Here is a 12,096-nt window from a genome sequence, read left to right as displayed (position 1 = left end):
AACCTCATCTTCCACACGGGGCAGCTGTGCAGCAGAACCAAAAGCACGGAGCCCCAGCCTGCTGGTTGTTTGTACTGCTGGGAGCTGCACTCACAGCTTATCAGAAATGAGCACTTTCCAGTTCAGGGCAACATTTCCTGGCATTGCTTTATTTACTGTTGCAGACTTAGAGCAAAGTGTGAGACAGACCTTGAGCAGGAAGAAGGGTTTAAAAATGCACGGAGTTTTGCTGGTTGGCTGCAATGTGAGCTGAGCACGGCTGCAAGCAGCTGCTCTGGGAGGCAGCCCAAAGAAAGGAGGGGATTTTCTTCAGCACCTGCCCTGCTTTTCAGCACTGGATCTGCTTTCTTTGCTGCTCTTGCTGCACATCCCTGAGGTCCAGGTTCTGGGTGTTACAGGGCAGGGTGTTGTTAAAGCTGTTGCTGGATTGTGCTGCCCAGGTGAGTAAGTAGTTCTGTCAGTCAAGCTGATTTTCAATGTTGGGCCAACCCAAATCCAGAAGCTCTTAGTGCTCACAGATCAGAAACATCACCACTCATAAAGGTGTAGGAAATGAGGGCTGAGCTGTGAGGAAATTAGAGCATAACCCAAGGGGAAAAAGACAGGAGAAGAGGTGGGGGTCAGGATTTAGGGGCCTGGGGGCAGACTGTGGCCCTGGGCTTTTTTCCTTCCTCTTTCATTGAATCATAGCACATGCAGGATGTCATAAAATGCATTGGAGTTACACCTTGCTCGAGGAAAGGAGCCGTTTTTGCACACCTCCATTCTCTTTTCAGCAGCAGTCGCTTTCCATTGGGTGCCTCTCAGGCAGAAGCAAAGCAGCTGCAGCTTCCAGACCTTCAGGCCAGTGGCGATGCTTCATTACTGAAGAGCTGCTGCCAAAGCAGGGACCACTTCCCTTTCTCCTCAATGAGACGTTATGCAGCTCAGAAGGTCAATGACTTCTCCAAACAACAACGAGTGAGAAGGAAAAGTGGGAGAGTGGTTTGTGCAGAAAGGATAACAGCTGCTTATTAACGCCCTGCGTTTCCGCTTCCCCTTCTGTGGTGGGAGATGAAAAAAAAAAGCACAGCCAAAGTTCACTGCTCTTTATTTCCCATAGGCTGATGGTAACTGTCTCACTCCCCATGATTTGGGACTTGTGGAGGCAAACACGACGCCTGCAGTCGTCCAGCCCCTTTGTGCCCTGACAAACAGCTCTCATCCTCCCCCAACCCAAACAGAAGCGGAGCAAAAAGTCACCATCCTTATTGCAGCATAGCAGGGCACATCACTGCTCTTCAGCAGCGCTTCTGCTGCTTCTATTTGTGCAGGGCTGCACCCTCAGCTGCTCCTCCAACAAATGCCCTCTGCTTCTGCCTCAGTTCTGTCAGGGTCCCAGCAGCTCTGAGCAAACATCTGCAGGTGGATCATGGATCGTGTTATTAAACGTCTCCAGCAGCTCAGTGCCACCATGGGGGAGTGGAGGAGGAAGGAGGTTATATTAAGAGATACTGTGATGACTCAGATGGGGCAGTTTGGCCACGCAGCCTTGGAGAGGAGGACAGAGCTCTGCCTTCCTCCACACCTCCTGCTGGGAAAAGCCAGCATCTCTCCCTGCTCATCCCTTCTCTCCCCTGGGAAGATCCAGTGCCAGGGAGGAACCAGGCAGACCTGCAGCTCTGAGTCTGTGCAGCAGCCCTTGCTTCCTGTGCAGATGCATTAGAAAAAGGGCAGAGCAGTGAGGGTATTTTAAGAGTACTTTAAGTCTGCTGCAGGCATCACGCTTCAGTGGCAGCACTGAGATGAACCACAGTGATACAGCAGGGGTTGGCATCAAACCCAGCAGTGAGGAGGACGTTGCCACGTTTTACTGTGAGTTAACCAGCACTTCCTCCTCCCCAGCTCTCCTCTCTCTGCTGCAGATCAGAGTCCTGTGACTTCCAGGTTTGCTTATGCTGTGAATAAGTAGCCTGTCAGTTCATTTCCCCAAGCAGCTGAAGTGGTTCCGTGCATCACCAACAAAGACAGCAGATACCAGAATCCTCAGAAACTATTCCATAGGATGCTACCTATTTGCCAAACCCATGTTTGGCTTACTTAGAAATTAACAGTGTTCCCTACTCATCACTGGTCCATTTTCTCCTTTAGCAATGGCCGGTCCTGCAGCTGCCCCCCACTTCCATCCATCAGCACACAGCGCTGGGGTTCCCCAGAGCAGCTCAGCGTGGGGCTGAGCACTGAGCCATGCTCCTGGCCCAGCCAGGTGGGAGGAGACACCCCAGCCCGCTTGTGAGCTCTGTGCAAAACTATTTTCCAGTGCAACGGTGCCCTGAGGGAAAAGGGAAAGGGCAGAAACCGGTGCTGGGTGCTTTCCATGAGGCTCAGGCAGGACAGACCCAGCAGAATCCGGAGTGCTCTGCCCTTGGCTGGGCACAGGTGGAACACACAGCCCTGCTGGGTGCCGGCCCTTCAGGCTGCTCTCAGGAGTCCCTTCGGTGCTTCTTCCGCTGGTGGTATTCTGTTATCTTCTGCTGGAAGTAGGCTGTAGGCACAGAAAGGTGGTTTGGGGTCAGCAAACAAGGCCAGAGCTGTCACAGCTGTGCTTGCAGCTCGTGCACAGAACTGGAAGGTGGTGCATGGGGCTGCATGGCACGCATTGGGTTACAGAGGGCCACGTCCAGGGGGGTCTGGGTGAAACAGGGTTGTGGGGATCCTCCACCCACCACCACTTCCCCCCCACAGTGAACTCAGGTTACACTCAGATTGGTTTTCACCCACATATTTGTTCCTGTTCCATTTTTGTGCTTTGTACCCAACCAACAAGGAAGAAAGTGGGAGACCATGAGAGTGCAAGCAGCTAAAAAAGGTGACACAGCAGGACCACAACAGCTCAGATTCTGCCCTCTGTCTGCTGCAGGTTTGTCCCTGTGTACCCTGGGCAGGGCGCAGCAGGCTGGGGAGATCCGTGTCCAAACCAAATATTTGTGCTTCTGTTGGCTGTCTGCCTAAGTGTCAAAATGAGCCCAGCTGGTTTCTGACTGCTAATAGGAGCAGAGAAATGCACTGAAGGTAAATGGGTGCTCAGGTCCCACTTACTGCCCTGAGCATCCCCAGCACAGAGCTGCAGCTCTGTCCAAGTATGGGGCATTTTTTCCCCTTCTCCACCCCCCCCCCAGCACCCTGCAGCCTCCTTTACCTTCCTGTGGGATCCTGCTCTTCTCTGCATCCTCAATAAATAAGGAGAACATGTTGGTCTTCACAAACTTCTTCACAAACCTGCGGTTGGTCTTGGAGGCGATGGCCTTACAGAATGCTCTCTCCTGGAAGGTGCCCAGGCCGTTTTTACTCCACTTGATGTGGGAGGAGTAATGCCCGACCAGACGGACAAAGAACTGCACAAAGGCCTCGGAGATGAGTGCATTCAGCTGCTCGGATGCTGGGGGAGGACACAGCATTAGAGGTGGAGATGGGACTCTGTTATTCCAAATGGAGCCCAGGTCTCATTAGGAGAACCATCTGCCCTCTGTTGCCTTAACCCCATGTAAAGAGACGCCCTTACTGTGGATGTTGTTGTTGCTGTTGTGCCTGTTCAGAGATGCCAGCATCTCATTCTGCAGCTTGATGGGCAAGATCTCCTTCTCATCGCCCACCTGGAAGGCAAATGGGGCCATGAAGGATCCATGTGGCTGTAGAGGTGCTCAGGGGCTCTGCGGGGCCCTGTGGTGTGCAGTGATGCTGGGGATGGGGTGCCCCACACACAGAGGCTGCTGCTCATGGGGCAGCACAGTGGGTGGAGGAATCCCTTCATGGGACACAAAGACGCAGAATCATCGGATCATTAAAGTCAGAAAAGACCTCTGAGATCCCGAGTCCAACCCCACCCCACGTGCCCACCTATGTCCCTCAAGGCCACACGTCCACCATTCTGAGCCCCTCCAGGGATGGTGACCCCCACCACTCCCAGTGCCAAGGCCACAGCCCTGCCACCGAGAGGCAGCTGGGACAAAGTGGGGAAGGGGCCCTTCGTGGTGCTGTCCCTCAGCCCAACATCCTGAGTGGGGAAACCTACCGCCCTGAGGATCTTCCCTTTGCACAGATCAACTATCAGAGCCTGGAAGAGAGCACAGAACAACGGGCTGAGCAACCACAGCCACCGAGACATCCGCTGCGCTCCTCCCCATTGCTGCTTCCCACCCAGCACAAACTCAGGGTCACAGCTGAACCCAGCGCTCAGCCAGACCCCTTCACCCCTCCTGGCTGCAATAAATACCTCCTCCATGGGCTGCTCCAGCACTCGCTCCAGGTGCCGCATCTGGATGCCAACCATGAAGGGCGTGGGGCAGCAGACGGTGTCAAGGAGGCATTCAGGGACCACGGGGATGTAGGTGTGAGCCCATGTGAAGGGGTAGAGGAGAGCAGCCACAGCATGGATGCACTGCGAGAGGACACTGCGAGAGCACAAGGAGCTCAACCTGTGCTTCTCCCAGGGCCTGGGGGGTATTTTGGGTAAAAATACAGCCCAGGACTGACCTCAGCTCCTCAGCCAGGAAGATGAGCCGCCGCTCCAGCACGGCAGAGGCGAAGATGTGCAGGATGAGGATGGGGCTGAGCCGCTGGAGCAGCGCTGGGAACTCCACGTGCTCCAGGTGGGCGTCCACAGGACGTGTGAGCACAATGAGCTGCGGGGTGAGAGCCACCGAGGTTGGAGTAAGGGGCAAACGTCCCTTCTGTGCCCACCTGGCCTCCCAGAAGATGATTTGGGAGCAATTCATGACCACGGCGCTGCCCAAACATCCTGGAGTTTGCAGCATCTGCATCGAGACCTCCTGCAAAGCACAGCCTTCCCCTTGTCCTGCACGGGGATTTGGGACACGCAGAAACAAAATGCAGGGGATGCCACAGGCAGTGCCTACTGTAGCATTTACTGATTAGGGCAGTGGAGTTGTAACCAAAGTCCTCCAGTGTTCACGAGGCCCCAGTAGGAGACCTCAGCACACAGCCTGCGGGCAGCACTGGAGAAAGTCGCCCAGAAAAGGGAGGAAGGCACAACTTCTGCTATGAAAACCACACAGACTTCCTCAAAAGCCATCCCAGGAGGGCAGGCACGCTTCATGCTTGCAAGGATGCAAAGGTGAAACATCAGGCTGGTGTTCGGTGGTGGTGTGTCCCTTCAGTTGGCTTTGCCCTGGGTGCACAGCCCCCAGCAGTGAGCTGTGACACAGCGCTGCATGAGGTGGGACAGCCCTGTCACCTCTCTGCACCTTGCCTGCCCTGTGGGGTCACCCTGTGCTGCGACACTGCCATCAAAGTGCTGCATTCCCAGCAGGCAGCACAGGGCCTCCACAGCCTCTTCCAGCACAAATCCTGTACGATGTCCAGCTCTCAGCCCTGCAGCACCCAGGATGTGTTTCCAGCCCTTTCCCTGGGATCTCCCTGCCTCATTCCAGCCCCTACCAGGAGCCTCACATTCCATCTCTTTCAAAGAACGTCCCCATTCACCCTGCTTCCCCATCACCCCCAGCCACGCTCCTGCAGCCTGGCCCTCAGCCAGAGCATTGAGCAACGTGCAAAGCCCTTGCACAAGTTTTCCTGGATGAAGAAATCCCTTGTAATTTGACAGGCAGCTGCCAAATGGCACTGGAGAGGGAGGATCCTGCTCTCAGACCCACCCCAGCAGGACGCATCCTGGGGATGCTCAGCACTGTTGCAGGATCCAGGGCAGATCCTTCCAACTTCTCACTGCAGTTTCACCGTAAGAGAAAGGGAAGAACAGAACAAGCTGTGCTTGTGCTAACCTGGCCCTGTGCTTTGCATGGGCGAGGTGGGCACCGTGCCCTGCTCAGATCTTTCTGAGCAGCACTGCAGGTAGGAGCTGGGCTTGCTGCATGCCTCCAGCGTGCCTTTGGTGCTCGGCTGAGGCGGTGCAGAGGGCGAGCTGCAGCCTGCACTGCTGGGTTGCAGCCCCGAGGCAGGGTGTGAACCAGCACAGCCCCAGCACAGCAGTGCTGACGCTGAGGCTGTTTGAGCAGCGATGCTCAGGAATGGTGTCAGGTGAGGTTTTGCACCGAGGGCTCTGGGCTGAAGGAGCTGCAAAGTGGCATCGCGCACAGGTGGGCTCCATCCTCACCACTGCTCTCACCCACGGGAGGTGGCACCTCTGTCCCCCAGGGCACAAAGTCCTCACTGCCCAACCCAAACCCATGGAGGCAGCCCCACGCTGGAGCAGCACAGAAAGTGCTGAGTCCCCACAACCAACCTCTGTGCCCGACTCGGGGATGAAGCTTTTAATGGTGACTGTTTTCCCCGGAGCTGGAAAGGGCGATTCCCGCAGGCCCTGCATGAAGGGGTAAATCACAGCCATGGAGATCTGACGCCTCTTCTCCACCTCGTCCAGGATCTGAGGGAGGCAAAAGGAGGCCACGAAATGCCAGCAGGCAGCAGGGCGGCCGCCTGGCACAGCGGTACCCGCATAGAGCCCCACCTTGGAGAAGAGCCCAAAGCAGCCCAGGCAGCTGATGATGCAGAAGACCTCAGGGAGGCGGACACCACGGCCAGAGGGCTGCAGGAGGATGGGAGAAGGGGTTGAGCATCTCCCAGCCCCATCACGTCGGATCCCTCCTCCTCCCAGTGATCTCCAGACCCATTCACCCCAAGGAGAACCTTCTCTGGAATTGGAATGGGAAAAATCCCAGTTGCTCGCTGGGGGACTTTCAGAGCTGGGACTTCAGCCATGGATGTGCTGTGCTGTAAGAGCACAGGGCACCAGGGCCCGGAGTTTGGATGCCAGGGTTGTTCATCATTTTGGTACAAAGCCCTGTGGCACATTCCCAAACTTTCCTCCCCATCTGACACCTCCTGCCCCATTCCTGCAGCTAATCCCACCTCCTGATAAAACAGCACCAGCGAGTGCCCAGGTTTCTCTTTCCTTTCCACCTGGATGATCCCACACTCGTTTCCTCCTTGTGCTTTCAGCCTTTCAGACACCCAGTACCAAAATCTTGGGTGCAGATGTGGGGAGAGAAGGATGGGGTGGTGGGATCAGCAAGTCACTGAGCGTGGGCTGCAGCCTCATGGCTTTCTGTCCCTATTTAAGTATCCTGCATGTGAACTGAGGCCCAAAGAAGAACTCCATCGTGCCCCCATGCTGCCCAGAATCCGTGAGCTGAGAGGCAGCCACAGCTCAGAACATGGAATGGGGCTGAGAGCACCCAGGTCCTCCGTACCCAACATGGGCACCACACACATCCCTGTACCCAGTGCTGTATGGGGCTGGCACCTCCCACATCCCACCTCCCAGCTCTGTTCTGGGCTGCTTTCCTCCACCCAGCAGCCAACTGACATCCCAACAGATATCAAAAAACACCCCAAGCCCATGGGGCAACCCCCACTGCTCATCACACCGCCTCCCATTGGTGCAGCCACAACCAGCGCTCACCAGCAGCCGCCTGCAGTAACCGATCTTCCTGCTGCCATCCACATTCGTCAGGACGAAGGAAAAGGTTTCACTGTGAGGAGATACAGAGCATGGGCACAGGGCAGCTGGCAGCCCACAGCCCTCCAGGTGGGACCGCAGCAGGGCAGGTACCTGGGGAAGGTGGTAACGGGCTCCCAGTTGTTGCCGTCGGGGAAGCAGAAGAGGGGGATGGCCTGCAGGAGCCGCTCCTCCTCCTCCTTCTGACCCTTCAGGAGGTTCTCACGCTGGAACAAAATGATGCCATTAGGGGGATGGATGGCACCCACAGGGCTGGGGTGGCACGGGATGGCTTTGGGGTGCCTGCACGGGGTACCTCCCTGCACTCCTCTGGCTCTGGTGATGGGGAAGGGAAACGTCCCCTTTTTCCTCTTAACCTCAGAAAACTCATCTTTCCCCAGAAGGGTGCAGGACCAAATACCTTTGGGAACTGATACGCTATCTTGGGTTCATAACGTCCATCTGACATCTTCTTCAGTGAAACCACCACCAGGTACTCAAAGAAGAACTGCCCAGCAGAATAGAAGACGGAGCTCCGCTCTCCTGCCTTTCCCAGAGGCACACGAGATGGGATGCTGTCGGCTGCAGGGGCCTCCTGTTTGCCTTCTGCAGCCAAAAAACAAAGCCAAAACCAGCAGAGAACAGTGAAAGGTAAGGCTGGGAGGTGTGCAGGGAGGGAGAAACAGGGCTACTCGTAAACTGGACCTGGCACATAGTGGGTTCTGGTCCCTCTGAGGGCAACAGGGGACCCATGGGTGCAGAACATGGAATGGAGAGAGACAACTTCAGTGAGTCTTCTGGAGGAAATCAAGGCACCATCAGACCCCCACAGCCCTCCTTCACCCCATTCCAGAGAGGTTGGGGATGCCCAGAGCAATGCCTGGGCACGGAGGGGGGATGGAGAGCAGAACCACATGGGAATGCTTTTAGAGCACTTTGATTTGTTTCCTTAGGGGGACAAAGAAACAGCAAACAGCCAGCACAGGTCTGGTTTGAGCACCTCCAAGGGCTCCGTGAGATGAATCCCAGAGTCTCCCTGCCAGATGCACTCAGTCCTGGGAACTGCTGATTGCAAATGAGATACCAGAGGGTTTTCCTTAAACCACAGCTCCCACAGCAAAGCAGCTCCTTGGAACTGCACCCTTTTTCTCGTTGAGCTGGTTGGGAGAGCAGCTGGGGAGCGTCAGCTTCACAGCCCCACAATGAGAAACAAGAACGAGGAGAGCCCACAGCGACATGCCCAAGGGTGCTGGGGTGCTCGTGGTGGGACAGCAGCATGGAAGGCTGGGGGATGAGCTCAGTACCTGTGCTTAGGTACATAGCAGGCAGGAAAACGGGCACGCAGCTGGATTAAACCTGAAGTCTGTCCCTGTATCCCAGGGATTGGCTGTGGGTTCCTGTGGCAGCTTGGCCACTGTCGTGCACCCTTAAGGCTGGCCTGGTGGGCACCTACAGCCTTCAGCCTGCAGACATTCCCAGCTGTGGATTTTCACCCCTCCCTCCCATGGGCACAGAGAGGACAAAGGCTGCAGCGTTGCACCCTGCCCGCAACGAGGGCATTGCAAGAAAGACTTCATGCTGCACACGCAGCTTCCCACGCTGACAGCGAGCTCCTTATCAGCCAAAGGCAGAGCTGGGAGCTGCACAACCCGCCCCATTGTGCCCTTGCTGCCGGCTGAGTTCACCCCGTGCTGCCACCCACCTGCCCCGACAGAAAGGAAATGGCTTTTGCTTCACTTTCTACTCAATGCTGAGAATAAAATCGTAAAGCCCCGAGCGTGGCTTTAGCTTGATGCTGCTGAGAAAACCTCTATTTATGTCTCAGAAACGCTCACAGATCGTCAAAAACCAATTTCTGCACCATCCTCCAGTGGTACCGTGCCCTGTGGGTACCAGGGCTGTGGGGCGCAGCCACGATGCCGGGTTCCGGTTCACCCTGCGGTGCTGCCTTTGGGGACGATCCTTCCACGTGGGGGATGCCCTCGCTGAGCTAAAGGTGTAAATACCCTTTGGTGTGGGGCAGACTCGTTCACGATGGGTTTTGGTTGAGGTTGGTGGGAATAGGGCAGAACGGGAGGGGTCGGGCTGAGCCCCCAGAGGGTGTTGTGAACATCGGAACCTGGGATAAAGCCTCGGGTTTAGGGTGAGCCCCCGGATAACGGATAAACCACGGGGATTTAGGGCGTTTGAGACGAGCCCTGGGATTTGGGATAAGCCTCGGGATTTGGGGTGAGCCCCGCGGCAGAGGCTCGGGGAACGCTGAAGCGGACCGAACCGGTGCCGACGCGCCCGCGCTGCGCTGCCCGTGCGCATCCCCGCTCCGCCCGGCTCCCGCTGTCCCGGCACCGTCCCGTCCCGTCGGATCCTCCCAGCGCTCACCTCTGCGGCGCGGGCGCCGTAGGCTCCGTCGGAAGAAGCTGCTGATGGAGGAGGCCATGGTGGCCCCGACGTGGAGCGGCCCCGGTGCGGCGCTGCGGGGAGCTGTGCTTCCGCCCGTCGAGCTTTCGCTTTCCCGGGGGAGGAGGGACGGGACGGGGCGGAGAGGAGAAGAGAGGAGAGGAGAGGAGGAGCGGGGAGGGGGAGCCGGGCCGCACCTGGCGTCGGATGGAGGTTGGGGAGACGGCACCGGGAACGTGGGGTGCGGAAAGAATGGGGAGCACCGGGAACCAGGAGCACCGGGCACGTGGTTCTGGGATTACCTGAGTATGGGGAGGGCCGGGAGCATCCCTGGGCACAAAGGAGCCGGGCACGGCAGGGATGTCCTACGGCAGCAGCCGCTCCGCCTCCCCGGGGCTCTTTTGGGCAGAGGAAGGGGGCGAGGCTGAGCCGCCCCTGTGCAGGGCGCAGGTCCAGGGCCGTTTGCTGGGATGGGGAAGCAGCTCCAGCTGGCACCGCCGAGCTGCGATTTTGTCCAGGTGTGGGAAAGCTGCGCTCCCACCTGTGCTGGCGCTTCTCCGTGGGCAGAGCTCTGCACCCTCCCTCAAAAACGCCCGGATCGGCCCTGTGGGCACAGCTGTGAGGTGCGATGAGTTGTGCACAGTCCTCAGCCCCGCTGTCAGAGCAGTTTGCAGACGCTGCTTTCCTGTACCCAAACCCCCCCTTTTGCCCCCGGTGATGTCTTTTTCCCCCACCAGGGCCATTGGGAGCCGTGGGTCCGGGGGGATTTCTGCCGTTCTGGGTGGTGGCAGAGCACTCGTGCTTCACTGAGCAGACGGCAGCAGGATTGTGTGCTGCTCCCAGGAGACATTTCCTGTTGGAACAGCAGGAGAATAAAAAATTTAGGGGTTTTCCCTTTCGACTTCAGAGGAAAATCCCTCCTTTCCTGGAAAACGGAGCCATCCTAGGAGAGCAATCATTGATTTCAGCCAGAAGAAATCCCCGAATTCCTTGTTTGGTAGTTGCTTTTTCTTTTCTCTCCACATGCACAAAGCTTTTCTGCTTGCTCCCTTTAAGCCAAGCACGAATGCATTTCGCCATCACCTCGCTCTGCTCTGACAGCTTCTGTGCTGCGTTCCCAGCCCCAAACCTCTGTGCTCTGGAGGAACACTGTCCCTTTGTGCCCTGGCCACGATCCGTGCCCTGCTGAGTTTGGACTCTTCCCACTGAGGGCTCCTTTCTGCCAGATTCCCACCGTGCCAACAAACAGACACATTGTGGGCTCTGCTGTGGGTGCACAGCCAAAACTGTTCTGCTTCACTGCACCGAGCCAGGAGAGCTTTTGTCTGTTCTTTTGTTTTGCTTTGTGGCCCCGGTGCTGATGGCTGCGTGCTGGAATTCTGCAAGCGTGGTGCATTCAGGGTGCAAACGCTGTGCTGCAAACATTGCCCTGCGAAACCCCGAGCGTTGCACCAGGATCCTGCGCTTGCACTGCAGCTCCTCCTCCTCTTCCTGGTGAGGAAGGCCCGCGGCTGCCCCTTTTCCCCCTCCTGCCCTTTCCCTCCCCCTCACTGGGTGCTGCATTTCAGAGCACCCAGGCTCAGATCCCCACAGTGTAGGATCTCATCTCATCCTGCCCGTGGCCGACCTGGGGCTGGGCACAGAGCAGGGGCTCAGGGCCCTCATAAGACCCCACCCCCAATCTGTGTTGGGTTCCCCTACTGGGGCCGGGAGCCCCAGGGCCACATCTCCAGCCCCAAGTCCTCCTGTCCCCATACCCAGAGTGCAGAGAGCCCTGCGTCCAACTCACAGCCCCCCAGAACGTGAAAGAAAACCTCATCCTTTAGTTTTAAGAATTGTTTTTTGTTTTCAGAGGAGGGTACAGACCCAAGTCAGCCCTGCTGCTTTTCCGTGCAAGTGAGACAGATTTAACCCCAAGCATTTCAATCTGCCCTTGGGACTCCTTGGAGGGGTTGATTAGCAGAGGAGCTGGGGCAGGACTGGTGCTGAGCTGCAGCCTCCTGCAAATATAGTGCAGGGAATCCGCTCCTTTCAGGGGCAGTTTGATGGTCAGGAGGTGCAGAGTCGTCTCAGCTTACAGCTCCATGGCCGGGCTGCATGCAGGCACCCATAGATGGAAAGGGCTGAGCTGCACAGCCTCAGGTGTAGCAGGAGAGATTCCCCAGCTGCCCTGTGCTGAGCCAGGAGCTGATCACGGGTTAAAACACCACCTTTGGGCTGTTTGGCACTGGGGGTGTTTCAGGGGT

General features: G+C 57.1%; 1 protein-coding gene across 1 annotated transcript; it reads right to left on the bottom strand.

Annotated features, from left to right (window-relative positions):
• Positions 1-1,073: 1,073 nt before the first annotated feature.
• Positions 1,074-10,268, bottom strand: DENND2D (DENN domain containing 2D). Its single transcript, XM_048926361.1, has 12 exons — positions 9,833-10,268; positions 7,875-8,059; positions 7,568-7,680; positions 7,418-7,487; positions 6,464-6,541; positions 6,239-6,379; positions 4,513-4,661; positions 4,253-4,430; positions 4,052-4,093; positions 3,542-3,632; positions 3,179-3,418; positions 1,074-2,524 (listed from the first exon to the last, which is right to left on the bottom strand). Exons 1-12 carry the CDS (start codon positions 9,888-9,890, stop codon positions 2,463-2,465), a joined length of 1,407 nt encoding a protein of 468 aa, XP_048782318.1. The 5' UTR covers positions 9,891-10,268; the 3' UTR covers positions 1,074-2,462.
• Between the last annotated feature and the right edge of the window lie 1,828 nt (positions 10,269-12,096).

Source organism: Lagopus muta, chromosome 24 (genome assembly GCF_023343835.1).
Source record: "Lagopus muta isolate bLagMut1 chromosome 24, bLagMut1 primary, whole genome shotgun sequence".
Taxonomy (NCBI): Eukaryota; Metazoa; Chordata; class Aves; order Galliformes; family Phasianidae; genus Lagopus; species Lagopus muta.
Note: the sequence above shows the minus strand (reverse complement) of the source record. Positions and strands in the feature narration are given on the sequence as shown.

Bases quoted from the DNA above. Each gene is read 5' to 3' on its own strand.
- DENND2D (XM_048926361.1), bottom strand. From the start codon at position 9,890: ATGGCCTCCTCCATCAGCAGCTTCTTCCGACGGAGCCTACGGCGCCCG. The intron at 7,681-7,874 runs GTATTTGGTCCT...ATTTTGTTCCAG, and splicing joins TAGCGTATCAGTTCCCAAAG to CGTGAGAACCTCCTGAAGGG. The intron at 4,431-4,512 runs GTCAGTCCTGGG...GTGCTCTCGCAG, and splicing joins TTCCTGGCTGAGGAGCTGAG to TGTCCTCTCGCAGTGCATCC.